General features: G+C 35.8%; 3 protein-coding genes across 5 annotated transcripts; 1 reads left to right on the forward strand and 2 right to left on the reverse strand.

Moving 5' to 3' along the window:
• Positions 1–948: 948 nt before the first annotated feature.
• LOC127452513 (uncharacterized protein KIAA1143 homolog) lies at positions 949–4,091 on the reverse strand. The gene is made up of 3 exons (XM_051718007.1): positions 3,883–4,091; positions 3,526–3,670; positions 949–1,654 (listed from the first exon to the last, which is right to left on the reverse strand). Exons 1-3 carry the CDS (start codon positions 3,988–3,990, stop codon positions 1,446–1,448), a joined length of 462 nt encoding a protein of 153 aa, XP_051573967.1. The 5' UTR covers positions 3,991–4,091; the 3' UTR covers positions 949–1,445.
• Positions 4,092–4,814: 723 nt separating this feature from the next.
• On the forward strand, positions 4,815–6,953 carry LOC127452514 (transmembrane protein 42-like). Of its 2 annotated transcripts, none has more exons than XM_051718008.1 (3): positions 4,815–4,985; positions 5,575–5,721; positions 5,843–6,953. In XM_051718008.1, exons 1-3 carry the CDS (start codon positions 4,887–4,889, stop codon positions 5,969–5,971), a joined length of 375 nt encoding a protein of 124 aa, XP_051573968.1. In that variant the 5' UTR covers positions 4,815–4,886; the 3' UTR covers positions 5,972–6,953. The 2 variants fall into 2 exon arrangements, with proteins under 2 accessions (XP_051573968.1, XP_051573969.1); XM_051718009.1 differs by having other exon boundaries at positions 5,596–5,721.
• Positions 6,954–7,175: 222 nt separating this feature from the next.
• Positions 7,176–26,791, reverse strand: LOC127452511 (palmitoyltransferase ZDHHC3-A-like). Of its 2 annotated transcripts, none has more exons than XM_051718002.1 (7): positions 26,326–26,788; positions 24,687–25,006; positions 21,677–21,801; positions 20,654–20,750; positions 19,918–19,999; positions 19,051–19,181; positions 7,176–8,596 (listed from the first exon to the last, which is right to left on the reverse strand). In XM_051718002.1, the coding sequence occupies exons 2-7, from the start codon at positions 24,984–24,986 to the stop codon at positions 8,384–8,386; spliced, it is 948 nt and encodes a 315-aa protein (XP_051573962.1). In that variant the 5' UTR covers positions 24,987–25,006; positions 26,326–26,788; the 3' UTR covers positions 7,176–8,383. The 2 variants fall into 2 exon arrangements, with proteins under 2 accessions (XP_051573962.1, XP_051573963.1); XM_051718003.1 differs by lacking the exon at positions 7,176–8,596 and adding an exon at positions 8,917–11,243 and having other exon boundaries at positions 26,326–26,791.
• Positions 26,792–27,008: the final 217 nt, after the last annotated feature.

Consider the following 27,008-nt stretch of genomic DNA (forward strand, 5'->3'; position numbering starts at 1 on the left):
ATGCAAGTTAAATGTGGCCAGAACTTTGAAGCTCCTTAAAGCACATAAAGGCAGCATAAAAGTAATCCATATGACTCTAGTGATTAAATCCATATCTTCAGAAGTGATATGATAGGTGTAGGTGAGAAACAGATCAATATTTAAGTCTTTTTTTTTTTTTTTTACTATAAATCTCCACTTTTGACCAGCCCCAATCAGTAGGTGGCGATATGCACGATGAATGTCAAATGCCAAAAAAATAAAAGAATGTGAAAGTGGAGATTTATAGTTAAAAAAGGACTTAAATATTAATCTGTTTCTCACCCACACCTATTAAATAGTTTCTAAAGACATGGATTTAACCACTGGGGTCTTTTGTATTACTTTTATGCTGCTTTTTGGTGCTTCAAAGTTCTGGCCACCATTCAGTTGCATTATAGACCTATCAAGCTGAAATATTCTTCTAAAAATCTTCATTTGTGTTCTGCAGAACAAAGATGTCATACACATCAGGGAAGGCCTGAGGGTGGGTAAGTGATGAGAGGATTTTCATTTTTGGGTAACTATTCCTTTAATCAAATGCTGCTTTTGAAAGTAACTATTAAAGTGATCTCCGCACTTAATGTTTGACTGTTCGATAACCTTTCCATTGTACTCAAGAAACAATCACAAGAAACAATCACTAGCAACAGGTTCAGGCTTATACTTAAAGATCTCAAACTCAAAAAGAACTCAACCTTAAGATTTTAAAACATTTTGAAGAACATTTCAAAAGGACAATTAATTGTATATTTGTATCCTAAATCAGTATCTGTGTCTGCATTTTATGGGCCACCCACTTGGAGTGTTGTCTTTAGACCTTTTGTCTTAAAATTATTCCATGCCACATAATTTAACTCAACCTTATAGTTTTCCTGATTGTATTCATAACCCTTTTACAAAATTTCAGTAGCAGCACAAATTAACAAATAGAAGGGAAAATACTTTTTAATACACAATACAAATATTTTTTTTCCCCCATAATGTGACAATGAGTAATACAATACAGTTCCAAAAGTCCCAGAATCTGGGATTTTGAAGCTACAAAAACCTAAAACAACAGCTCCTTTATAGAAGCCATATATGTACATCTAATGAGCTTACAGCAGGATAATTTCATTCCTACGAAACAATATTTAATAGTCATGTCAACCTCTATGGTGCATATTTCATCAAATTAACATTTCTGTAATTGTACTGTAACTTCCAACTATTTGCTGTTAAAGATGCTCCTGCAGAGGCTCATAATGGCTTGGACGTTTTACAAAATTATATCTTAAAACATAAACATTACATGGATTTGATCACCATCACACAACACATCTATTCAGAAACCAGGAAATACATTTTTAAAAGAGCACATTGCTCATTGTAAGGATCAGTCCGAGATACAATCTGACCCAAAAAGATGCTTGAAACCCAAACAACTAGTCGTCTTCCTCCTCCTCATCACCATCACCACCGAAAGACAGTAGACTGTTGTTCTTTACTTTGACACCTGCCTTTGACTCTTTCTTCTCACCATCCTCATGTTTCTTCTTCTTGCTAGAGCTGGCAATAATGCCTTCAAATTTATCAGAGGAACGTTTGATAGGCTTCTTAAAGACGATCTTTCCATCCAGGGGAGGCTGATCATCTGGAGAAAATGAGAGTGCTTACTTAAATAAATTACTTCATGCTTGCTGAATACCAGAACATCACTGAAGGTTGATTCGACAGAAAAGTAATCAGACTAAAACTACTGTTGTGCCATGACAGATTGTGCCAATGATAGATATCTAGATATATATAGCCTCCAAGAACATCTATTAATTTTCAAAAACCTTTGCCATGTCAGATCAAAAGGCAATAAAGTATAATTCAGTCATGTTTATGCAAGCATCACCAAGTCCTTCCATCATCCAAGTAGGAGAACCAAAGTCAAAATAATGAAATCAGTGTCAGTGATACGTGTCATTGGGAAATGAAACTTGTTATTATTAAAAAATACATTTATTTACAATCCTTTTTATGAAAATAGATAGTTTAACCCTCTTACTGCATTCAGAATCTGCATATACCTTTGGCATTAGCGGGAATTTAAGCTTTTAATCATTCATAACCCATTTATGGTTTCATTTAAAACCATATTGTAAGTAATTAATAACTTCTTAACTGTTTATAAATGTAAAAAGATTTATATTTTTGGCATGTTAACTGACAAATATTAAAGCTATTATTTAATATAATATTTCTTTATATATATATATATATATATATATATATATATATATATATATATATATATATAATAAAATGTATAAATTCTTTGACATTTCCAAATATACATTAACAACAGCCAAACCAGTGCGATACATGTGAAGATATATATATATTTTTATCAACATTTATATACATTTTTATTTAAATATAACATAATAACAAATTTATTTAAACATCTAATGTATTACTGGTAATTTGAATGAATCTCCTATTACTCATAACTGTATCAATACAACGATGTTTTTTTTTGTTTTTTTAATGAAACCAGCATATATTTTTTTCTACTAAACATCATTAAAACAACTGTACAACTCAAATATACAACATTAATACTTCTTTACTATGTTTTTAAACAAAATATAATCTGTTTACTTGCATGAACTGACTAATGTTATTGCATGACTATGCTGCAAGCTGGTTCATCATCAGATGGCTGCAAAGTAAAATGTGGACAATTTCCTCTACAAGCCCTATTTAGACTAATGTGTGCATTAACTTTTGCTCTTGCCACACCCAGGCAGTAGTTCCTTTGCTATAGTTTATTTGTTGTGTTTGTTACATATGTCATGTCTGTTTTGTACAGGAATGTGAGTGTTTGTGTATCACTGTGTGTATGTGTGTGGGCATGTTTGTAAACAAGGTGCAGTCCCAGTGGGAGACAAAAAAATTAATAAAATAAAAAATTGTTTGAGAGAGTATGTGAAAGAGGCTAAATGTAAGAGAAGTGTTTATGAGAAAAAAATAAAAATTCATAGATGTACAAAAACATCTACATAATATTATGTGTAAAGCAAAATTGACCCACAAAAGCAATCGATGTAACAACAAGTTTTAAATGGTCATATCTCTTAAATAATTTTATAAAAAATAAAAAAAGTATTTTGATAGTCTTGACAAAGTCACAAAGTTTGGTTTCCATACTAAAAACTATGCGGTTTTCAAAAAAACATTTTTACCGCTCCCGGCCAAAAATGACCCGAATGCAATAGGAGGGTTAAATGTAGTGCTAGTTTTTTTTTTTAAAGGAGATATTATGAAATGTCTGAACAATAATTGTATTTTCATGGAATATTACAAAATAAACAATTATTCATTGTCCTCAATTATTTATTGATCATTGATTTAATTTTAAGTAATTTGGCCCATCATATTCATGGCTCAATTAGAATTTATTCAGGGGTCTGAGTTACAACAAGGGTTTAATTACATTCTTTGTTGTCCATATCAACAATGTTTGTGTATTACCTGTCTTGGAATCCGTCGTATCTTTTTTGATTTTCATAACATCTTCAGCACTCAGATCTCCCTTTTTCAGGACCACAACTTGGGGCATTTCATCCTCCCGATCACTGTCACCACTGTCATCTTCACCTTGCGGCATCTGCTGTTTCTTTAATTACATCAACATTTGCATTTCATATTTATTTCACTACACTGAACATAAAGACTGCGTCTTAAAACTTAGTGAATTGCCTACCAAGACAGCACTTTGGAACATTATAGGCGCGTTTGAAACGTTTAAATTGTACTTTAAAATGCTGTCTAGGTAGGCAGCTCATTAGGTTTTGTGTCACAGCCAATGTGACAAATAAAGATACTTACTTTAGTCTCCACTGTCGGCCCCTCTTTAAAACCAACATCACTCTTGAACTTCTTCAAAAACGTTGGCTCAGCTGGCTTCACCCATGATACATTACCTTTTTTACTCATTTCGTGTCAATTAAAATTAGCCTGATAAAGTATGTGGTTTATGTTTCACAAACAAAGCACAAACCAAAATGAGGCGAATAAAATTTGCGTTCGTGTAACGTCATCACCATGCGTCTATAATCGATCAATCAGAGCGCTCCTTTCTTTACAAATTTCCCAGTCTTGGGAAGGAAGTTTTGCTAGTTTGTACTGTTGTGTTCCTCCAGAGGGCGCTTGATAGCTCAAAAAAAAAAAAAAAAAAAAAAAAAAATATATATATATATATATATATATATATATATATATATATATATATATATATATATATATATATATATTACAATTTTTATTTATACAATCAGTATCTGGTATTCATAAAAAAAAAAAAAAAATGTACAACCATTCCCTATCAAATGATACTTTTTTTAGTCATCACAAACAATTGTAACTCAGCCACAAGTGTCACTTTAGAGGTCTCTAAACACAAATTCACTCCTGAAGATTGACACTTGGGACACTTTAAAATCTATTGAATTGGAAATACACAATGAGTAGTTAAAATAAATAAATACGCAGCCAGGATGGCAGGGGTTGATTAATTTATATTTATGAACAAAGAGCTACCTTATTGGTAGCTGAAACGTTTAGGGGTGGGCTTTAGTTTCACTTACCAACCAGGTAGCGCTCTCCTGATTAATATTAAATACTTCTCCCCTGCCATCCCAAGTTGCGGGCCGCTAAGCTCCACCTATTTTTAGATTGTTCGATTATCTGTGCCGTTCTGTCCTCTTATTCTATTTCTGTGATTCACAGTAGGAAGTGTCACTTTCAGTTTATTTCTTTAAATGCAATTATGGGGTAAATGCAATAATTTAAACATTTGAAACTCGATCAGTAAATTGGTACGTGGTGAAAAAATGTTGCCTGGGGTGTTTTATGCGTTGGTGGCGGGGTTTCTCGCAGCTTTAGCATCGTCTTCTGCAAAGTTGTCCCTGGGTGCTGATTATCTGAAAGAGGTGTGTAAAACAGGGCTGAAGATCTGGGCGGCTAGGCAGGAGAACACTCTGGATAATGGGGTGTATATTACAGCTTGTGACTGGGTAATATACATACATATATATATATATATATATATATATATATATATATATATATATATATATATATATATATATATATATATATATATATGTTGTTATACAATAGCCAATTGTACCACTTCACCAAAGTGGCATTCAACTGATCACAAAGTACAGTCAGGACATCATCACTATTTGAAAAAAGTTATTTTTGATCAAATCTAGACAGGCCCCATTTCCAGCAGCCATCACTCCAACACCTTATCTGAAGCTTATTGTAATGTCACCTTACAATAATTGATTTTGAGTTTCAGTGTTTTAAAATAAAATATCAATAAGAATGAAATTTCAGTGTACCATTTGTAATTCGGTAATATGAGAGAATTGGTCAGGGGTCTGAATACTTTTGCAAGGCACTATGTATATGATATATATATATATATATATATATATATATATATATATATATATATATATATATATATATACCACACACACTGTATACTGTATACGTTGTTCATTACAGTTCCATATACCCCTGCGGCAGCTTTGTGGTGGTCTTCTGTTCACCTGTAATGCTGTGATGTGCACATTCTTCGCCAAAGCCCTCCGGCACTCGTCCTCCTCTGCCCAGGCCACTGTAACCACCACTGCCTCAAACTTTATTTCCCCCGTGAGTTTTTGGTCAAACTTTCAAATTCATATAAAAAATAAATAAAGAATACATCACTAAATTTGAATCATTTAGTAGGAGTAATCAGAGTTAGAATGTTTTATGCAATTTCTTTTTCTAGGCATTCCTTGGATATGTGATCTTTGGAGAAACACGTCACATTATGGTGGATTGGTATCATTTTGACCTTAACTGGACTTCTTGTTTTGCATGGATTAACTTCTCTGACTACTCAGGAAAATGTGGCTAAGAAAGATTCATGACAGAACAAACATAGGGAGCAAATTATAGACCAAAAGATTAATGCAACAATGTCTTATCCAGGGATCAAGGCAAATAGTGTGGAAAAAAAAGAACTCCAAACTGACTTAATTATTCTGAAAATAATTATATATGCAGAACTGTATGATAGAATTATCAGTGCTAAATATATACTTATTTCCAATCAGGGATTGTTTTTAAACAATTTCTTCCAGTATATCATGATAAGGTGGATAATGATACAACACAAATGTTAATGTAAAGCTTATAAATGTGACTCACTTTGTGCTTACATTCATGCAAGGTCATATTTAAAGCATGCACATCCAAAATACAGTTAATGCAGGTGCTCAATTAGAATGAAAGATCACAAAAATATTAGCATGCTTTTGCTTCCAAAAAACACTTACAATATTTGTCACACCGCATAAGTATTTTTGGAAGCAACAGTCATGTAATGCACTAGCATTCAGTTACTGTATACTTCAGCAATTAAGGGCTGTACTAATCATTTAAGTACTGTACTGGCCAGAGTTGAATATTATTTGTACTCTTGGTTATAACTTTGAACTGAAAAGTGTTTATGGTACATATGTTTTTATTTATTTATTTTTTTTATTATTATTAAAAAAATTTTTTTGACAAAGTACTGGGAAGTTTACTGATTGGAAAAGCCTAGTCCTAGTTAATCTCTTTAATCTCTGAAGCTGGATTTCATCTCTAGATACATACTCTCTCCATTTGTATTTTTAATCTCAGGTCTTACAAAGTACAATCAACTTCCACTCTTACTTAACCAGTGTTTTATGCAGAATCAATTTTTGTTTTCAGGCACTACACTGGTTTTTTGATTTCTTTTCATAATTATATTAAATAATACTTGGATGTTAATACATAATCCAGTGACATTACTGGCATCCTTGTTGAGAATTGTCTTGCTATTAATTTATTTGAAATGATGGTTAATAAAAAACAATTGTCTTGTACATATCTTGAAATAAGGTCTTTGTGAAGTAACAGTAAACACAAATGTTTGATTTATATATATATATATATAATTGTCATAAGTGCTGCAAAAGGCATGTGTGCTTTTCTTTATTAAATGTTAATGTGTAATTTGTAATAGAGTGTTAAGTGTAATTTTGAGGAAACCACCGACTTGGATTGAACTTCTTAAAAGGACAAAATTATGTAGGCTTTATGAATTAGTTAATTAGTGCAATCTGTACCCTTTTCCCTTGAAAAGGAAAAACTAGCCTCAAAAACAATTTGACAGCAGATATTGCACGACATAAAACATGTTACTTTTTGGATTCGGATCAGCATGTACAGCAATCCACCTGCCATATTTCTTTTTCTTTTTCAAACAGCTATGGAAAACATTGTGGAAAAACAGCAAATTTTTTTGTAGAAAGCTTGTAATTAAAAGTTGTGCAGACATAAGGCAACAATTAAAAAATCAAAAACACGGACAACTGAAACATGCAATGGAAAGAAGCACAGTTAGATTATGTAAAATAAAACAAAAACAAAATAAATAAAAAAATCCATAAACACAATAAAAAAGAAAGACATGCCATTAGAGGATAAGACACATAAAGAATAAGAGTAATACTCGGATGGTAAATATCATATTCCAAAGTTTCAGCAAGTTACAGAAAACACATAACAGGTCCACAAATGATGACCATTTGTTCACATTACATGTCAAATTCTGCACCTCAAGTTACCATGGAAGCTGGCTTTTTCTGGTCTTCTCTTGCCAGGTAACTTTCAAAAGTCCCTTAGTGCATCAGTGCCATGTTTCAGAGATGAGAGAAGAATCAGATCATTTTTTCATACTTAACAGCCACTCAAATGTTTCTTGAATACTAGGTGAGATAAAACATGTGGCTAAACCAAATACCAACTAAAGACATCATTGCAGCAGGAACAGCTTTAGTGTATCATAAAAAGACGGAGACCAGAAGATCAAGTTCTACACTTTAAAACAAATATACAATGTTTACTCTTTTGAAAAAGAGTGAAATGTATTTTTGGTTGTTCATTCTGCTTTAAGACACTTTGGTACAATACATAAAGGCTCCAGTTTCCATAGATAGGTTAAAAACTACTCAAATCAAGTCTGGATTAAAATGTCCAGAATTACACTTTGCAAGTCCAAGGCAGGAGATGTGCCATGTCAGTCTTGAGGTTTAAAATTAAAGGGATAGTTCATGCAAAAATGAAAATTTTGTCAACACCCTCATGGTGTTCCAATCCCGTATTCCATGTGTTCCACGGATGAAAGTAAATCAAACGGGTTTGGAATAACATGAGGGTGAGTAAATGATGACATAATGTTTTTTTTTTCGTTTTTTCCGCATGAACTATCCCTTTAAGCAGCAAAAACGTTTTTGATCTAATGTGATTCCAAAGGAATTTCAATCACGTCTTCCTCAATGATTTCCCCCTGGAACACAGGAACATGGGTCGAAGCATCCTTCCGGCATGTACAGTCTGTGAAAGGGCTCAACCAGGCCACAGAGAAGGGACCCCCAAATGCAGACTTCATAGCCTCCCAAGACATAGACTTCTGCCACGTTGGGTCTTCACGCTTCAACCGTTCGATGCCCTGCAAAGAAGAAACCTTTGAAACTCTTGCTAGAAATATACAGTATAATGATAAAATTCATCAATTGATAGGGAACAACCACAATGGCGCATAACCAACTTAAATCTCATTGATTGAACTGAAAAATAATGCAAATGGTGACTACGGTAAAGAGGGGGATGGGAAATGATTTCGTTTAATTCATACACCTGAGTGCTGCTAGAGTTTAATCATTTATGAGAGAGATAAATCAACTGGAAGGAATGGTTTACTGTCACTTTATGGCATAAATAATAAAAATGCATGCAGCATGCTTTCTCATTTTTAAAGAAATGTCTTAAAAAAAAAAAAATTAAAAAAAAAAAGTAGCATACCATTTCAAATAGCATGCGTTCAGGCAATAAGAACATAGGCTGTGTTGGAACTGGTTTTACACTGACAGTGATCAAAGCTTACCTCTATATCACACCAATCAAACAGTGACATCAGGCCTAAATATGTTTTATGAATTAAATATTAAATATGATTAGAGGCTTCTTTTTTTTTCATTCATTTTAAATCTCATAAAGATACATAATGTAGATAGAAAGAATCCTTGGAAATTACTGAGCAACAGAACCATTCATAAAACCACACGCATATAAGAGATGAAAAAATATTCAGGGCAAAAAGTAGCTTAGTGACAGAGGAAGAAGAAGTAGGGAGGAAGATACAAACCAAGCACATTTTTTTAATATTTGGACCTCTTGAGAGATTACAACACAGTTATTGTGCAATGTAAATGCTGTTTTCAGCTTGCTTTTCCTGTAATTCCATTTTCGGAGCAAAGAAATCAAATGTTAAACAATGTTGTTGTGATATAGTGTAATCCTACAGGACTAATGACCGTTTCAACATCCAAGGTTTTTTAGGTTTTTAATTTGCCATTTTTCAAAGAACAAAAGGATTGTCTTTTTCAACACACTTAAAAGTTAAGCATATTTCATTCATTCATCATAACAAAAATGTATATTAATAAAATGTAAAATATATGCAAGTAACCAAAACAATGGCAACAATGGTTAATCAATGAACAACCCAAAACACATTTTTTATCTGTCATGTACAAACCCAGAGAAAATACAGAATATTTCAATAACAAGTCTTTTTCTTCTCCAGCCATTCTTCAAACCAAGTGTACTGAAACATAGGAAGTAAAACAACTCTTAAAAAAAAAGACAATAATTTTTTCTGCAATAGGTAATAGAAGTTACGTATTAGTTAGGTAAATAGAAATTAACAAAGAGCTTCTAATTGGTAAAAGAGCTATTTTTACATAAAATGATGTGTATAATTGCCCATAATATCTCAAAGCATAATATATTTAAATTTGTAAGACAATTACTGTTTCAATGGCATTATTGTGTAAAAATGATCTGATAATATAAAGTTAATGCATATCTGCTAATAATATCTGCCTCATGCATTCATTTCTAATCCAAAATACAATTTGTGTTGATGTAACACTTGGTGTATTGTTTTTGTCAATATTCAACTATAGTAATAGTATATAATATAGCTAAAACCCTCCAGTTAAATTTGTGTCTTCATCATATATTTCAAAGTATTTATGAATCATAAAAAATAATTTAATCAAATTTAACCTTTGTCGTCAAATTTCAGATTTCGTGATGTATAATTTTTTAGCCTTAATAGAATCTATTTGTTGTCAAAGCAAATATTTACACCCCTAATTAAGCTTGCCATATTGTTTATACTGTACTATTATGTTGACACTAATAAAAAAAAGAAAAATCATTTCAAATTTCCCAAGAAAATTCTACCAAATTGAATTGAGTAATCTTTAACAAAAAAAATAAAAAATAAAAATAATAATAATAATAATAATAATAATAATAATATTACTCATTTAAATTTGTTGAAAATTACACAAATCAATTTTCAATAGAAATCCATAAAATAAAAAAGGTTAAAATATTTTTTGAGTGTAGAGCCCAAGTTAATAGATCCATATTAAATATCTCTTGTAACTGTGTGCATAATATACCATTTTAGTGAACAGTTGTCAGTGCTCTTTTTAACCAGGAGGGTTAGATTTTAAATTTAAAAGTAGGTAAGAAGAATTAAAAGAAAGTTTATAAGTACTCTCAGCAAGAAGGTCACAATAGAAAAGTCTGGCAACATTCTGAAGTAGTAATTATATTAGCATACATTGGCTTCTAATATCTCAACATCATTCATCTTCATTTTAGTATAGCTAGGCAGAGATGCTTCTGACTGAGACATGATAAATGTACAGCTTCCACTTTCTGTTTAATGAAAATGAATGGAGGCAAAGATAATTGGATGAGCAATGATTTGTTCCCCTAAAAAATGATAAAGATGATTTAGCCTCACTGGTGAGCAGAGTCTCAAGGTTTAGAATACAAAAAAAAAAAAAAACGCTGATGCGATAGATTATAAGGTCAGTCCAAGTGCCCTCCAGGATCTAGTTAAAATATTCCTGAGCTCAGACCACATACTGGTAGAGTTCAGCTTTCCCGTGGTCGGGTGTGGAAAACGGGCTAAACCATGCTATTGAGAAGGGGTGTCCGAATACCGCCTTCATGTTCATCCATTTTGTTTTTTTAGCCCATCTTCTCTCTTCCTTTTTCAACTGCTCTATGCCCTAAAAACAAGAGATAACCGACACTTCAGAGTGTGTGAATATTACAAAATAAAAAGATGAAAATTAAAGAACAACTGACCCATTCCATAAAAATAAAAAAAAGGGATTTAAGTTCATTACAACTTCATGAGCATTTCTGAAGCCTTCAAAAGGGGCTGAATGTAAGGGGCTGAAGTGTAAGTGTAGTTCAGAGCAAATAACAAGAGAAAGTGCAACTGTCTGACATCAATCTCAAAAAAACAAAACAAAAACAAATTCATTACTGTATAATAAATACAGTACAAGGCAAAAGTTTGGACACACTTGACTGAATGTATATTTCTCAAGATCTTAAAGGTGCACTCAGTAATTTTTTCCTTATAAAAAACGTATTTCTCCTGAAGAAATTAATTGTAATTTTGAAACATATGTTTAAAATTGTGACCACTCACATGAGATGAAGGCACATCAGTAACCTTATAAAAAGCGATTTTATTCTACATGGAAAGGGTCGCCTAATGGGAGCCGCCATTTTAGGATCACATGACCAGCCAAATACTACTTGCTTAATCTCAGAAACAGTCCTGTTGTTGGACACTTTCACCAAAGTCTTTTTAGCTAGTCAGTCCACTTTGTGGCCATCTTTGGAAAAATGCAACAAAATGCAATTTTACAGGATTGTCTAGCTTATGCGCATGCACGTTCTCGAGTTGATTGGCAGGCGATGTCTGTATCCAAAAGGTGATTGGCTCTTTTACCTGTATGGTGGGACTTCCTTTTCTACATCCGTTGACCGCTGGGCGTTCCAATTTTTTTCCTGTTTATTTTAATAGAAGTGGCCCGTCTCTGCTTTCACTCATGGATTAAATTAATCATGGCTGACAGTCAGTAGTAAATTTCTACAATGGCATCTTTAACTGAAAGCTACTGATTTTGAATGATGCTGCATCCAGGCCCCTAGATGTCAGTGCAAGTCATGACAACATGAATAAAAACTTACTGAGTGCACCTTTAAAGACCTTTTAAATGTACACGCATATGCTAGAATGCTTAAAATTATTTTTGTAGGCAAATAGTACCCATGTATAAATTTCTTTATAAAAATGAAATTACAAATAAATTAGTTATTAATTATTATTATTATTATTATTTTTTTTTAATGGATGTTTGACCGGAGAGTGAAGGAAAAGCAGCCAACAGTTGGCCAGCATACATGGGCACTCCAATATTGTTTAAAAAAATGAGATACACATTTTCATTTACACATTTCCATTATGTTTTTTCATATTTTTGATGACTTTACTATTATTCTAAAATGTATTCAAGACAATAGTGGACACAGTACAGACATACACCACTCTTCTTATCAATAAAGGGCTGTGTCAAATAGCATCCTTGTCATGATGGGTCTAAAACCTGTGTTTTTCAGGTAAGCTGTTCAGAGTACTTGTGTAAGTACTTGGCCCAGAGCAATGGATCAGTTACATAACAGAGGTTGAACTTTACATCAGGCATCACTACAGTATGTACAGTACATTTTGCTGCAAACTAGTCTCAACCTAGCAGTACGATAACTACATTTTTGCAAACTGACTTTTACGTGCTGTGTTCTATGTTTCCTCGAAGTTTCCTAGTAAAATTAGCATAACAACAGACGCGCTACAACAACTGTGCATTTTATTCACTTTCACACAAATCGCAACTACAGTGGCTGGTTATGGCTTTATAAACACTTGCTTTTCACAAGTTTACTCATACACTGCTATGTTATGCTATGCTAATCAATCTACACCACGCTATCGTTCAGGTAGAACTATTCTTTTGACCACTAAAGATAGCTTCACTAATAATCTTCCAGATTTATCTCATATATCCAGTAAGCCAAAAAGTCTAGAAGAACTTGAAGTAATAACAGAAAAAATAAATACAGTCTTCTCTAGCACTCTTGATAGTGTCGTCCCCCTTCGATTCAAGACAATTTAAGAAAAAAGCCCCGCACCATGGTACAATGATCACACTCATGCTATCCAGAGCGCAGCTCGGAAAATGGAGCGCAAGTCGAAGAATACAAAATTAGACGTATTTCACAGTGCATGGATGGATAGTGTCTGTAGCTACAGACAGGCACTAAAATCTGCCAGGTCAGCATATTTTAGCAAATTCATAGAAAATAACCACAACAAACCTAGGTGTTTATTCAGTACTGTGGCTAAATTGGTTAGGAATAAAGCTTTGACTGAACCAGATATTCCGTCGCAGCACAATAGTAAAGTCTTCATGAATTTCTTTACTGATAACATTTAAATCATCAGAAATAAAATTGGAATTATGCAATCGTCTGTAACAGTACCTCAGAAAACAGTGTCTCATAATTTTCCTTATGGGCAATTTCAATCCTTCGCTTTCATAGGTCATGAAGAGCTAACAAAACTTATCTAAACATCAAAAGCCACAACATGTATGTTAGATCCAATTCAAACTAAGCTCTTAAAAGAGAGATTCCCTGTAATCTCAGAACCTCTTCTTAATATTATTAACTCCTTATTAATAGTTATTATCAACTATTATTGACATTCCGCAAGAAATTTTAAAATGGCAGTTATCAAACCGTTTATTGAGAAGCCACAGCTTGAACCTGGAGAATTGGCTAATTATAGACCGATTTCAAATCTCCAGTTTATGTTAATAATACTAGAAAAGGTAGTTTCATGTTCATTTCTACAGAGAAATAGTATATATGAATAATTTCAGTCAGGATTTAGGCCCCATCACAGTACAGAGACTGTATTTATCAGAGTTACAAATGACTTGCTCTTATCATTTGATTGTGGCTGCATTTCTCTTCTTGTGCATTTAGATCTTAGTGCTGCCTTCGACACCATAGTTAACGACATTCTCATGAATAGGCTTCGGAAACAAAAGACAAGGAAAGCACAGGGCCCAGATGGTGTTTCACCCACATGTCTAAAATCCTGTGCTGACCAGCTGGCCCCCATCTTCACACAGATCTTCAACAGATCACTGGAGCAGTGTGAAGTTCCCTGCTGCTTCAAACTGCTCCACTATCATCCCTGTCCCAAAGAAACCCAAGATCAAAGGATTTAATGACTACAGACCCATCACTCTGACATCTGTGGTCATGAAGTAATTTGAGAGACTGGTGTTGGCCCACCTAAGGGACATCACTGGACCCTTTCTGAATCCCCTTCAGTTTGCTTATAGAGCAAACAGGTCTGTGGATGATGCAGTCAACATGGGATTGCATCATATCCTGCAACATCTGGACAGACCAGGGACATATGCAAGGATCCTTTTTGTGGACTTCAGTTCAGCTTTCAACACCTTCATCCTGCTCTCCTATGGAATAAATAAACCCAGCTCTCTGTTCCCACAGCAACTAGTGAGACTGGGGAAATTCACTTCCAGCACATGTACAATCAGCACTGGTGCCCCCCCAGGGATGTGTGCTCTCCCCACTCCCTGTATACCAATGACTGCACAGTCAAGGGTACCTTTGTCAAGCTCCTGAAGTTTGCAGAAGACACTACTGTCATCGGCCTCAACCAGGATGATGATGAGTCTGCATACAGAAGGGAGTTTGAACAGCTGGCCGTCTGGTGCAGTCAAAACAACCTGGAGCTCAACATGCTCAAAACAGTGGGGATGATTGTGGAACACCCCTAACATTGACCCCACTCACCATTCTAAACAGCACTGTGGCAGCAGTGGAGTCATTCAGGTTCCTGGGCACTACCATCTTACAGGACCTGAAGTGGGAGACCCACATTGACTCCACTGTGAAAAAGGCCCAGCAGATGTTGCATTTCCTTTGCAAGTTGAGGAAGTTCAACCTACCACAGGCGCTGCTAATCCAGTTCTACTCAGCAGTCACTGAGTCTGTCCTCTGCACTTCAATAACTGTCTGGTTTGGTTCAGCTATGAAATCAGACATCAGAAGACTACAAAGGACAGTAAATAAATTATTATTATCCCTGTCTTGTTGTTGTATTATTTGTGCACTGAAAGCTTCTGTCACCAAGAAAAATTCCTTGTATATGTAAGCATACTTCTGATTCTGAATTATGTTGGCATTTGTGGACTTGCATTAGCTTGGTTTAGGTCCTATTTAGCAGACCGCTACCACTTTATCTGTGTAAACAAGGAATTGTCAAATCAAACAAAAGTTAAGTATGGAGTGCCACAGGGATCAGTTTTAGGGCCTCTGCTTTTCTCCTTATATACAGCATGCTTCCCCTGGGAGATATTATCAGGAATCATGGAATAAGTTTCCACTGTTATGCCGACAATACAAAACTTTATATTTCTTCGAAACCTGACGAAATTTCACAATTCTCCAAATTAGCAGAGTGGATCAACGAAATCAATGATCGGATGGCCAGAAATGTCCTTCTACTCAATTCTGACAAAACAGAGATAGTAATTATTGGACCAAAAACCTCTAAAAATAAGATGCTAAAATATAATTTGACTCTTCATGGATGTACTGTTACATCGTGTTCTACAGCAAAGAACTTGGGTGTTATATTTGATACCAATCTGTCCTTTGAAAATCAAATTTCTAATGTTTGTAGAACAGCATTCTTCCACCTCAGAAATATTGCTAAGTTACGACACATGCTCTCTGCTGCTGATGCCAAAAAACTAATTAATGCGTTCATGACCTAAAGACTAGATTATCGTTATGCAGTACTGGGAGGATGTCCAGCAAGTTCAATGAATAAACTTCAACTGGTTCAAAATGTAGCAGCCAGAGTGCTGACTAGAACCAAGAAATATGATCATATTAGCTCCATTTTATCAATGTTACATTTTGCTACCTGTCAAATTTCATATTAATTGTAAAATTTTGTTAACTACGTACAAAGCTTTGAATGGTCTAGCTCTGCAGTACTTAAGTGACCTTCTATTACGCTATTTTCCATCATGTTCATTACGATCACAAAATTCTGGCCTGTTAATAGATCCTAGAATAACAAAATCCACAAAAGGATGTAGATCCTTTTCCTATTTGGTTCCTAAACTATGGAATAGCATAGTTGGTGATGCAGACACACTCACTCAGTTTAAGTCTAGACTACAGACTCATCTATTTAGCCAGGCATACATCTGATTTATCCATCAACTCACAATTAGGCTGCTTTAGTTAGGTCTGCCGGAACCAGAAACATTTATTATGATCTATAACTCTGCAAAAAACTGAATGGTGTCTACGCTAATATTATTCTATTTGTTTCCCTGTCTCAACCTCGGGATTCAAATCCAGAGGTTACCAGAGCCAGCCAAATCCAGTTCCATTCCTGCTTAGTGTCGGACTCCACTGCTACGTGTCTGAGTGATTACGACTAAATGCAGCCAGTGCCAGCCAGACATCACTTCAGTCTATTACGATGGACTTCAGGGGATGAAATGATGCCAACTCCAACCATATAAAGTATCCCATTTCGTATGCCACTGCCTGAACCTTGGACTTAGGATAGACCTAACCAAAATTACCTGCTGGTTGAACTGGGATGCACCGCACTGATCCCTGCCTGCATCACCTTGGTCTAATGACGGACTACATTCTTAAAATGGAATACATAGACTATCAATTAATTGCCAACAAAAGCCTTCATCAGCCAACTAACAAAGGACAATGCATCTATGTGAACTTCTGAAGACTTCAAAAGACATCAGTCATTAATCTTACAGTTCATACAAAATCTTTGTTTAAACACTATCCCTTAACACTTACTTAGTTTACCAATTTAAAACCATGACTTGCACAGCACAAAAATAACTAATATTGGCATTATATTCATGCTGTTTAGCCAGAGGGGAACTGGCCCCACAGTGATCCTGGTTTCTCCCAAGGTTATTTTTCTCCTTTAATCAACATCTTATGGAGTTTTGTGTTCCTTGCCACAGTTGCCTTCGGCTTGCTCACTGGGGTTCTAAATACAATTATTATTTAATTATTTATTTTTATACATAATTTACAATCATATTTAATTAAACTACACAATGATGACTCGAAGACTTTATAATAGATATTACAGTTTAATTTTCTGTTAATGCATGATTTTCTGTAAAGCTGCTTTGAAATGATGTGTTGTGAAAAGCGCTATACAAATAAAAATGACTTTACTTGACTTGACTTTTACTCTAACGCATCATTTGAAAAACAATACATGGTAATGCTTATTTTACAGACCCACCTACATTTACATACTTATTCCAACATGGTTGGATAGTGCAGTAGACTACAGTTTGAGCCCAGCCAAGCACGCAACCTGACACGTGTGAAGAAAGTGTCATAGAAGTGACACATAATGATATGGTTGCTTCAGAAAATTTGCTTTTCATGTCACATTTGCTTTTAGGACACTATCGGTTAGGTTTAGGCATTGGTTAAGGGTAAGGATGTCTATTTTGTTAACCTCTCCTAACTTTTAGTTAGGTTTAGGTTAACATTTTAGGTTAGGGAGGTATGTTTTACTCTTTAATACCTCCATCTAATAGCCATCTTTAAACCTTGTCTGATTACTACATAATTTCACTCGCTTTTGGCGCCCCCCCGCTGGACATTTCACTGGGAAACTGCAGCCAAACATGTAATGAAGCACGTAATTTCATTTTACAAAAATGTTGCCACGGTCATGTTATGTTTAAGAGATCAGGATGTTTTAATGATAACCAGGCATGAAAGGAATCTGCATCCCCAGATTTACATAAAATTTAAATGTCATTCACAAAAATACACATCCCTCAAATTTTGTGTGATCATACATTTTTTTTCGCAATGGCATTTTGAAAGAGTTTCGAAAAAAACTTTCAGTGATGAAAAAGCTCCATCTAACACATTTTACACTATTAAAATCTAGTACACATAATTCCACATATTATCCTTCAAAATGGGCCTTATTCACAAAACATGAGCAGAACAAACTGTGTACATTTCATAAATTCATTTTTATGCAAATTTACATAATGGTTTTACAAACAATTTACACAAAATATTTTCTGCTTGTTTTTTTTTTGTTTTTTTTTAAAGCCACAATAAGTGCAAAAAAAGTGTGCAGATTCAATGCGGGCTATCACCATGTCCTAACTCGATGCGATACGACAAGATTCCAGCAACAGGCTATTTATCTGTCCACACTTAATGTGATAATTCAAGGCCAATCAGAAGATAATTGATCTTTAACCTATTGTTATGAGGAGCAGGATTTTGGAACAGCATAATGTCGCAAAAATAGAAACCAAGCATTCGAAAGTATGGCTGTTTGTCAATGCTGCATGAAACGACTTGCTACCTTCTAAGATTGAACTCGGAAGGACAGGTGGATGTAGAACATATCTACGTATTGTATCGAGTTTTGAGATATCTATTTTTTTTTTTTCAGCGGTGGATGACGTGGAACGAGTCCACAAAAATGTAAGAACGCATAAGAATGCACATTGAGAAACAGCCTATGTCATGTGACTCATCACAGTTAGTTAGGACAAAAAAAAAATTTTAACATGGAGAAGATACCTTTTATTGTGTTTCTTTATCACGTCACGTCTGGTTAGCACACGGTGTAAATATAACTAGATACCAAGTAAGTGCCAAAAAAAAACAGTGCAGATGTATGCGTTTGCACTGTTATTAGATATGCAACGACCAATTTTAATTGTTGCATACAAGTTACATCAAAGTTTCAACATGATCGTGGCATTTTGGATGAAACTAATCTAAACCATACTCTTACTTTAAAAAACTGTGCAGATCAGATGCTGGTCACAACAGCTTCCACCACCATGTCCATTCACTGCGGTCTCTTACCGTTTCATCTGTGCAGATAGAGTGGATTTGGGTGCCAAACATCACAGAGGTGAAGATGAGGAAGAGGAGGCCCTCAAAGCACAGGAGGATGAGGAGAATGACAGTGGCGGGAGGGGAGAATGTACTGCACTCTGGGGTCAGGAGGGGAGAGAGAACACATACACACAGCCTTAAAATATGCCCTAGTGGCTCCAGCAGAACACAGCATGGTTCCTACAATCTACTGACACAGGTATGAATTCACTGGATGCAGGTTAATTTTGTCCATGTTCAATTACTTGTAACTGAATTAATTTATTGGAGGAAAGGTTTCAGAAAAAGAGGGATTGCAGGTATGAATACCTGGCAACACAGTATCTGTGTTTGCATATGCAAATGGCAACATTATTTAGAAAGCTTCTATGTTCAGCACACCAGCACATTGACTGCAAGAGGTCTGATCTTTGAAATCAAGCTTGGTTTGTGATATGCCATTGACCCGTTTGAAAAGATATGTGGTTCGTTTCACTGGCTTAATCAATTGTCATTTATAGAAGGTAGGGCTTTCATAATACATTAACCACCTCCAAGCTGTATAAGTATATTCATCAACAACACTCTCATGACTACCACAAGCTGATTTGCATTTGTGGAAGAAAATAAAAACTTTTCATGGAAAACAGAATAAGTCAGTTTGTCAAATTCTTCTAATTTTTATGTCTAATCGTGAAAACACTCCCTCGCCCTGTAGGTATAAAGATTGCATGTATTTCCCCAGCAGATAACTTCCTAAATTGCATGCTTGCCCTCTGACCCCAATGTCAAGAGGTCACAGGGGTCAAGTTATCTGTCTTACTAACAATAACAAATGCTTACTTAATCACTTACTTGTCCAGTCATCTTCAAAGCAGTAGAGAAAATGAAAGACCATCATGACCAAGGTATGCAGAGAGATCAGACAAATGTACATCTGGAAAACAATGAAATCACAACCAGCATTAGATGTTTATTAGTTAGTTTAGGTTTCAAATAACCAGGATGAAACAATAATAATATGAATGTTTTCATTGGGTATTTATTATATTTAACAATTAAATTATTTACATTTATTAATATTTCATTAATTATAAAGCATTCATTAATATTGTAATTAAAAATTAGGGTAATAAATAATATTAATAAAATAATTATCCATAAATAATACCAAATTAATAATTAATACAATTCTTATTTCTTATCTTCAAATCATGCACAGTCCAGGATCAGTTTGACTAAGAGCATTGCAAATATTGCATTTCTGAAAGCACTTAATGGTATAGTTCTGGAGTTGTATGGATTATTTTTATGATGGCTATACATATGCTTTTTGGAGCCTCAAAAATTTGGCACCCATTCACTTGCATTGTATGGACCTACAGAGCTGAAATATTCTTCATTTGTATTCTGCAGAAGAAAGTAAGTCATACAAATCTGGGATGGCGTAAGGGTGAGTAAACGATGAGAGAATTTTCATTTTTGGGTAACTATCCCTTTAAGACACTTGGGCCAACATTGCGGTTAACACACATTACTATTTTTATGGTATTTTCAGCGGTGTGTGTAATTTGAACCTCATAGTACTTACTGTGAAAAGCACAAAGTATTTCTGGTTATTTTCCCCAACACAATTGTTTACCCAAGGGCAATGATGGTCCATCTTCCGTATACAGCGCTTACAGACACTGTTGTTTGAATAGAAGGGAGGGGAAAGGAAAGAGATGATGAGATATCAAACAAGTCAGTTAAACATTGCCAAATAATCGAAGGTAGCTGAGCTCAAACACAAGAGTAAATTCTGACTAAAATGTGCAAATGTAATTCTTTCATTGAATCACCCTCATGTATTCTAGATGGGTGATTTTCTTTCTTCTGCTGAACACAAAGATTTTAGAAGAATATCTCAGCTCTGTAGGTTCATACAAGCAAGTGAATGGTGATTAAAACGTTGAATTTTTAAAATGTTGAAATTTGAAGCTCCAAAAAGCACATCAAGGCAGCATAAAAGTAATCCATATGACACCAGTGGTTTAATCCATGTCTTCTGAAGCGAACAAATCTGTTTTGGGTGAGAACAGATCAAAATATAACTCCTTTTTAATATAAATCTTGACATCAGCAGCCTGCTTAATGATCATGAATTCAAGCTTGATTACACTTCCTAGCGCCATCTAACTCCAGCGCCATCTAGCATGCGTCAAGCACAAGGAAGTGTAATCGAGCTTAAAATCATGATTGTGCCTAGAGATTACAATTGCAAGATGTACAGTGAAAAAGCAGCAACATTTTGGTTTGTTCTCACCCAAAACCGATTAGATCACTTTAGAGGACATGTATTAAAAAAATGTGGTCACAATTCACTTGCATTGTTTGGACCTGTAGAGCTGAAATATTCTTCTTAAAATCTTTGTTTGAGTTCTGCGGAAGAAAGAAAGTCATACACATCTGGGACAGCATGAGGGTGAGTAAACGATTACATTTTGAGTAAACAAATTTTTATTTTTGGGTGAACTATTCCTTTAATGCGGCAAAAATGCCCTTCACATTAATATGACCAAGATTAATAGAACTGCTGTTGTTAGGTGTCTAATGCCCATATGCCCCATCTCACCTGCAGTGGTGAGCTCTATCTGGCTTAATACTGCAGCACTTGGGACATTTGTAAACCACCTGGCCTGGCTTCAGCTGCAAGCTTTCGATGTACTCCTTAGTGGCATTTCCCTTTGGCACAGCTCCCTAAGAAAGCACCAAACTTCAGCAACCTTTAAGTAGTGCTATGGAAGCCATTTATCAGTCCCACCAAGATTTCGCGGCACTTTTTCCTGATTTTTGCCGCCCAAAATGACAAAATTTGCTGCAGCTTTTCTCAAATTTTGCGATGAAATTTGTATTTTTTTTTTGTGTGTGTGTCCCTTTACGTCCCTAAAGCATGGCACTGGACAAATCATCATTACATAGCTCTGTAATTGTGTTAATTACATTGTAAATATTTTAGTGCACAATAACTTTTTATGCAGTTAGCAAGCAAAACAAAAACATAATTGCACACAAAAATACCATACATTTAGATGAAACCTGACAAACAAATACAATTAGAGTTCATATATTTGAGCATTTATGTATAAATGTAAATTCCACAAATGTTATTTTTATGAAAAAGGCAATATATTTTGAAATATATGTTGCATATATGTATATGAGTGACCTTTTTATTTTAGTAAAAAACATTTATCAGAATCAGAATGAGCTTTATTGCCAAGTATGCTTACACATACAAGGAATTTGTCTTGGTGACAGGAGCTTCCAGTACACAACAATACAAAAACAGCAACAAGACTTTTAAAAAAATAATAAAAATTGAATAAAAAAAAATAGATAAATATTGAAAAGAAAAAAGAAGTTTATATAGAATACACAAAATATATATATACACACATACATACTACACACGTATATATATATACACAGTGCATCCAGAAAGTATTCACAGCGCTTCACTTTTTCCACATTTTGTTATGTTACAGCCTTATTCCAAAATGGATTAAATTCATTATTTTCCTCAAAATTCTACAAACAATACCCCATAATGACAACGTGAAAGAAGTTCGTTTGAAATCTTTGCAAATTTATAAAAAACAAATCACATGTACATCAGTATTCACAGCCTTTGCTCAATATTTTATTGAAGCACCTTTGGCACCAATTACAGCCTCAAGTCTTTTTGAGTATGATGCTACAAGCTTGGCACACCTATTTTTGGGCAGTTTCTCCCATTCTTCTTTGCAGGACCTCTCAAGCTCCATCAGGTTGGATGGGGAGCATCGGTGCACAGCCATTTTCAGATCTCTCCAGAGATGTTCAATCGGGTTCAAGTCTGGGCTCTGGCTGGGCCACTCAAGGACATACACAGAGTTGTCCCGGAGCCACTCCTTTTGTTATCTTGGCTGTGTGCTTAGGGTCGTTGTCCTGTTGGAAGGTTAACCTTCACCCCAGTCTGAGGTCCAGAGCGCTCTGGAGCAGGTTTTCTTCAAGGATGTCTCTGTACATTGCTGCATTCATCTTTCCCTCGATCCTGACTAGTCTCCCAGTTCCTGCTGCTGAAAGACATCCCCACAGCATGATGCTGCCACCACCATGCTTCACTGTAGGGATGGTATTGGCCAGGTGATGAGCGGTGCCTGGTTTCCTCCAGACATGACGCTTGCCATTCAGGCCAAAGAGTTCAATCTTTGTTTCTCATGGTCTGAGAGTCCTTCAGGTGCATTTTGGCAAACTCCATGCGGGCTGTCATGTGCCTTTTACTGAGGAGTGGCTTCCGTCTGGCCACTCTACCATACAGGCCTGATTGGTGGAGTGCTGCAGAGATGGAAGTTTCTCCTCTCTCCAGAGAGAAATGCTGGAGCTCTGTCAGAGTGACCATCGGGTTCTTGGTCACCTTCCTGACTAAGGCTCTTCTCCCCCGTTCGCACAGTTTGGCCAGGCGGCCAGCTCTAGGAAGAGTCCTGGTGTTTCCAAACTTCTTCCATTTACAGATGATGGTGGCCACTGTGCTCATTGGGACCTTCAATGCTGCAGAAATGTTTCTGTACCCTTCCCCAGATCTGTTCCTCGATACAATCCTGTCTCGGAGGTCTACAGACAATTCCTTGGACTTCATGGCATGGTTTGTGCTCTGACATGCACTGTTAACTGTGGGACCTTATATAAACAGGTGTGTGCCTTTCCAAATCATGTCCAATCAACTGAATTTACCACAGGTGGATCAATCAAGTTGTAGAAACATCTCAAGGATGATCAGTGGAAACAGGATGCACCTGAGCAACCAATAATCCTCTCAGCAGTCCGAACTGTCCTTTGTAGTCTTCTGATATCCGATTTCGTAGCTTAACCAAACCAGACAGTTACAGAAGTGCAGAGGACAGACTCAATGATGAACATTTATCAGCATATAAGCATAGCCTACTGTATTAAGCACTTCAAATTCAAATCCCATTTTACTACATAACTAACAGGGATTTTAAGTGAATGTTGGGATTCTTTGTAAAAACGTGGGTTTTTGTGTCACTTTCACAGCACGCAGGGTGAAGATTAAACACTAGCTGTGATGTATGTGGCATGTGTGCTGTCTGCGATCCCACAAAAGTTTAGACAAAGAATTTGATAGTAAATGCACAATGTGGAGGAGAGGCGGATACGCTTACACTGTTACTATGGAGATGATACAATGTCAGCTGTGCATTTGATATGTTGCGACTGCGTCAAGCTGTTCAAACATGTACTTTGCCGCTGTCAAACATGAAGGAAAGCGATGGGATTCCCTCAGATTAAATTTTTTTGCTGAAAATTTGCTGAAATTGTACAAAATTGCAAGCTGCTGCAAATAATGTGGAGATTGGATGAATTTGCATGAATTCTTGTGATAGCAAAATCCTGGAGGGACTGATTTATTAACTATTAAAAGGGAAGGTTATCCCAAAAGTTGTCACCATTCACTTTCATTGCACCTTTTTGCCATTCAATGAAAGTGAATGGTGACTAAGGAATGACAGGGTGATTAAATGATGACAGAATTCTAATTTTTGGGGTGAACTATCACTTTAAATATAATGGGAAAATCCTACCGGGTCAGTGCACATGGCCCTGAAATGAGATGCCAAGGCGAGGAAGGCCAGGCTATTGAACAAGGTGCCATTCACCAGGCTGTAGATCAAGTTCTTCGATGGGATAAGCATGACAAACAGCACGACAAACTCAGCAAAGAAGACGAGAAGCCAGGTGATAATTGCACAAATGATGCCGCAGGCATCTCGGATGAACCACATGTTGTTCGGTCGCTCATGACAAGGAGGAAGACACTGTGCGGGCTGCATGCCACTGGCCTGCCTTTCAACGTCCCTAAAGCGTGGCACTGGACTTCTCATCCTAACAAAAAGATCCCATCCTGTGGGGGGGGGGGATAGAGATAGAGATGGACAAATCTGCCAAAACACAAATAGTGCTCACAGCAGCTGAGTTTGAAATGACATACCCCTCTTCCTATTTCTGCCTTAGACAGATATGGCAGAAGTAGTTAGAGTAGTATGGGTAGTAGTATAGTAGTATGCCATTCCGAACTCAACCAGTATGTTTTGCGGGGTGGGGGGTGCTGAAGGGGGTTTCGCCCAGAGTGCCATACAAGCTAGAACCGCTACTGGTTCACCCAAAAATGAAAGAATATATAAAGATATATAAAGAAGAATATAAAGATTTTTAAAAGAATATTTCAGCTCTGTGGGTCCATACAATGCAAGTGAATGGGTGCCAAAATTTTGACGCTCTAAACGTCATCATAAACGTAATCCATACAACTCCAGTGGTTAAATCAATATCTTCAGAAGCAATATGATAGGTGTGGGTGAAAAACAGATCATTTTCACATTCTTCTTCTTGTGTTTTTGGTGATTCACATTCTTCATGCATATCGCCACCTACTGGACAGAGGGAATAATTTCAAGCCAAAAGAGACTTAAATATTGATCTGTTTCTCAACCACACCTATCATATCACTTCTGAAAATATGGATTAAACCACTGGAGTTGTATGATTACTTTTACACTGCCTTTATGTGCTTTTTGGAGTATCAAAATTCTGGCACTCATTCACTTGTATTGTATGGACCTACAGAGCTGAAATATTTTTCTTAAAATCATAATTTGTGTTCTACAGAAGAAAGAAAGTCATACACATCTAGGATGGCATGAGGGTGAGTAAATGATGTGAGAATTTTTGGGTAAACTATCCCTTTAAGCAGAACCAACAATGTCAGTAGAGGACACTGACCAGTATCGTTCCTACTTTTTGGCACACAAAATGAGTACTACATCCAAATGTTATGCCTACTGATGAAATTCCTATGCACTCTGGTCCATAATAAGCTGTTTCCACACAGTCGGGCATTGTTTCAGAGTGCTAAGCATTACTCAGCAAATAACCAAGGCATCCCTTTGTTGCGAAATGTTTAATAATGATCCACCTCACCAAAAAGCTCAGGGTCTGGTTTAACAGGTCAAAGCAGCACAGAAGCAACACACACAGTAGCGCAAATTACGCAGTGGCTCCAATAGTCTAATGCACTATTTATAATACCATAAAACATTATTGAATAGAAAGTGCATGGATTAACATTACATAATAATGCTTGTTTATTAAAGAACACTGAATCTGATAAGTCAGCTATGTAGTATTGGAAGCAGCGCTACCTGGCCATGGCGATATACTCACATTTTTGGCGACATCGGTGCCTCTCACGTTTGTTCTCCCAACCCAGGCCGAGATGATCAAATAGTTCATTGATCACTCTAACTGAGTAGGTTGGTATTTTAATATACATCACAATTTACCCGATCATTGACTAAGGCTGTTAAAAATGCTGCATTTTCGTACGTTGCCATCTCCTCCCTTGAGTGACACTGGAGAAACTGATATAGCCACACCTCCCTTTCTCTAAAGGCGCAACCGGGACCACTTCTAGAAAATAAATTATTGTGCGGCTTATTTTGCGAGCTAATTGCTGTATCTATGGTACATATAGTTAATCATCAAGGGGGAGCTTGTCGGCTCAGAAAGCAGAATCTCCCATTTAGTCGCATTCAAATTTCCGGATGTTTTCCTCGTATTGGAGATATGTGTTCCTTAAAATGTATAATCGTTTAAATATTTTAATTCCACAGATTTTTAACTGGAATACAAATGGAAGTCCGCTCTAGCGTTTTGTGTCAAATTATTAATTAAAAAAAAATGCAAGTGTCGTGTAATCACAAACGACTGTGATTGGTCCGTCTTTGCCAGCGCTGAGAAGAATAACAGATACCGCGTGACATTATTTTTTCCGCGCCACTTCGCTATATGTCTGGACAATCATTTAAATCTGTATGCTGACACCGGGAAAATGTAATAGCAACTGA

The sequence above is a fragment of the Myxocyprinus asiaticus genome, chromosome 15, assembly GCF_019703515.2.
Source record: "Myxocyprinus asiaticus isolate MX2 ecotype Aquarium Trade chromosome 15, UBuf_Myxa_2, whole genome shotgun sequence".
Lineage (NCBI taxonomy): Eukaryota > Metazoa > Chordata > Actinopteri > Cypriniformes > Catostomidae > Myxocyprinus > Myxocyprinus asiaticus.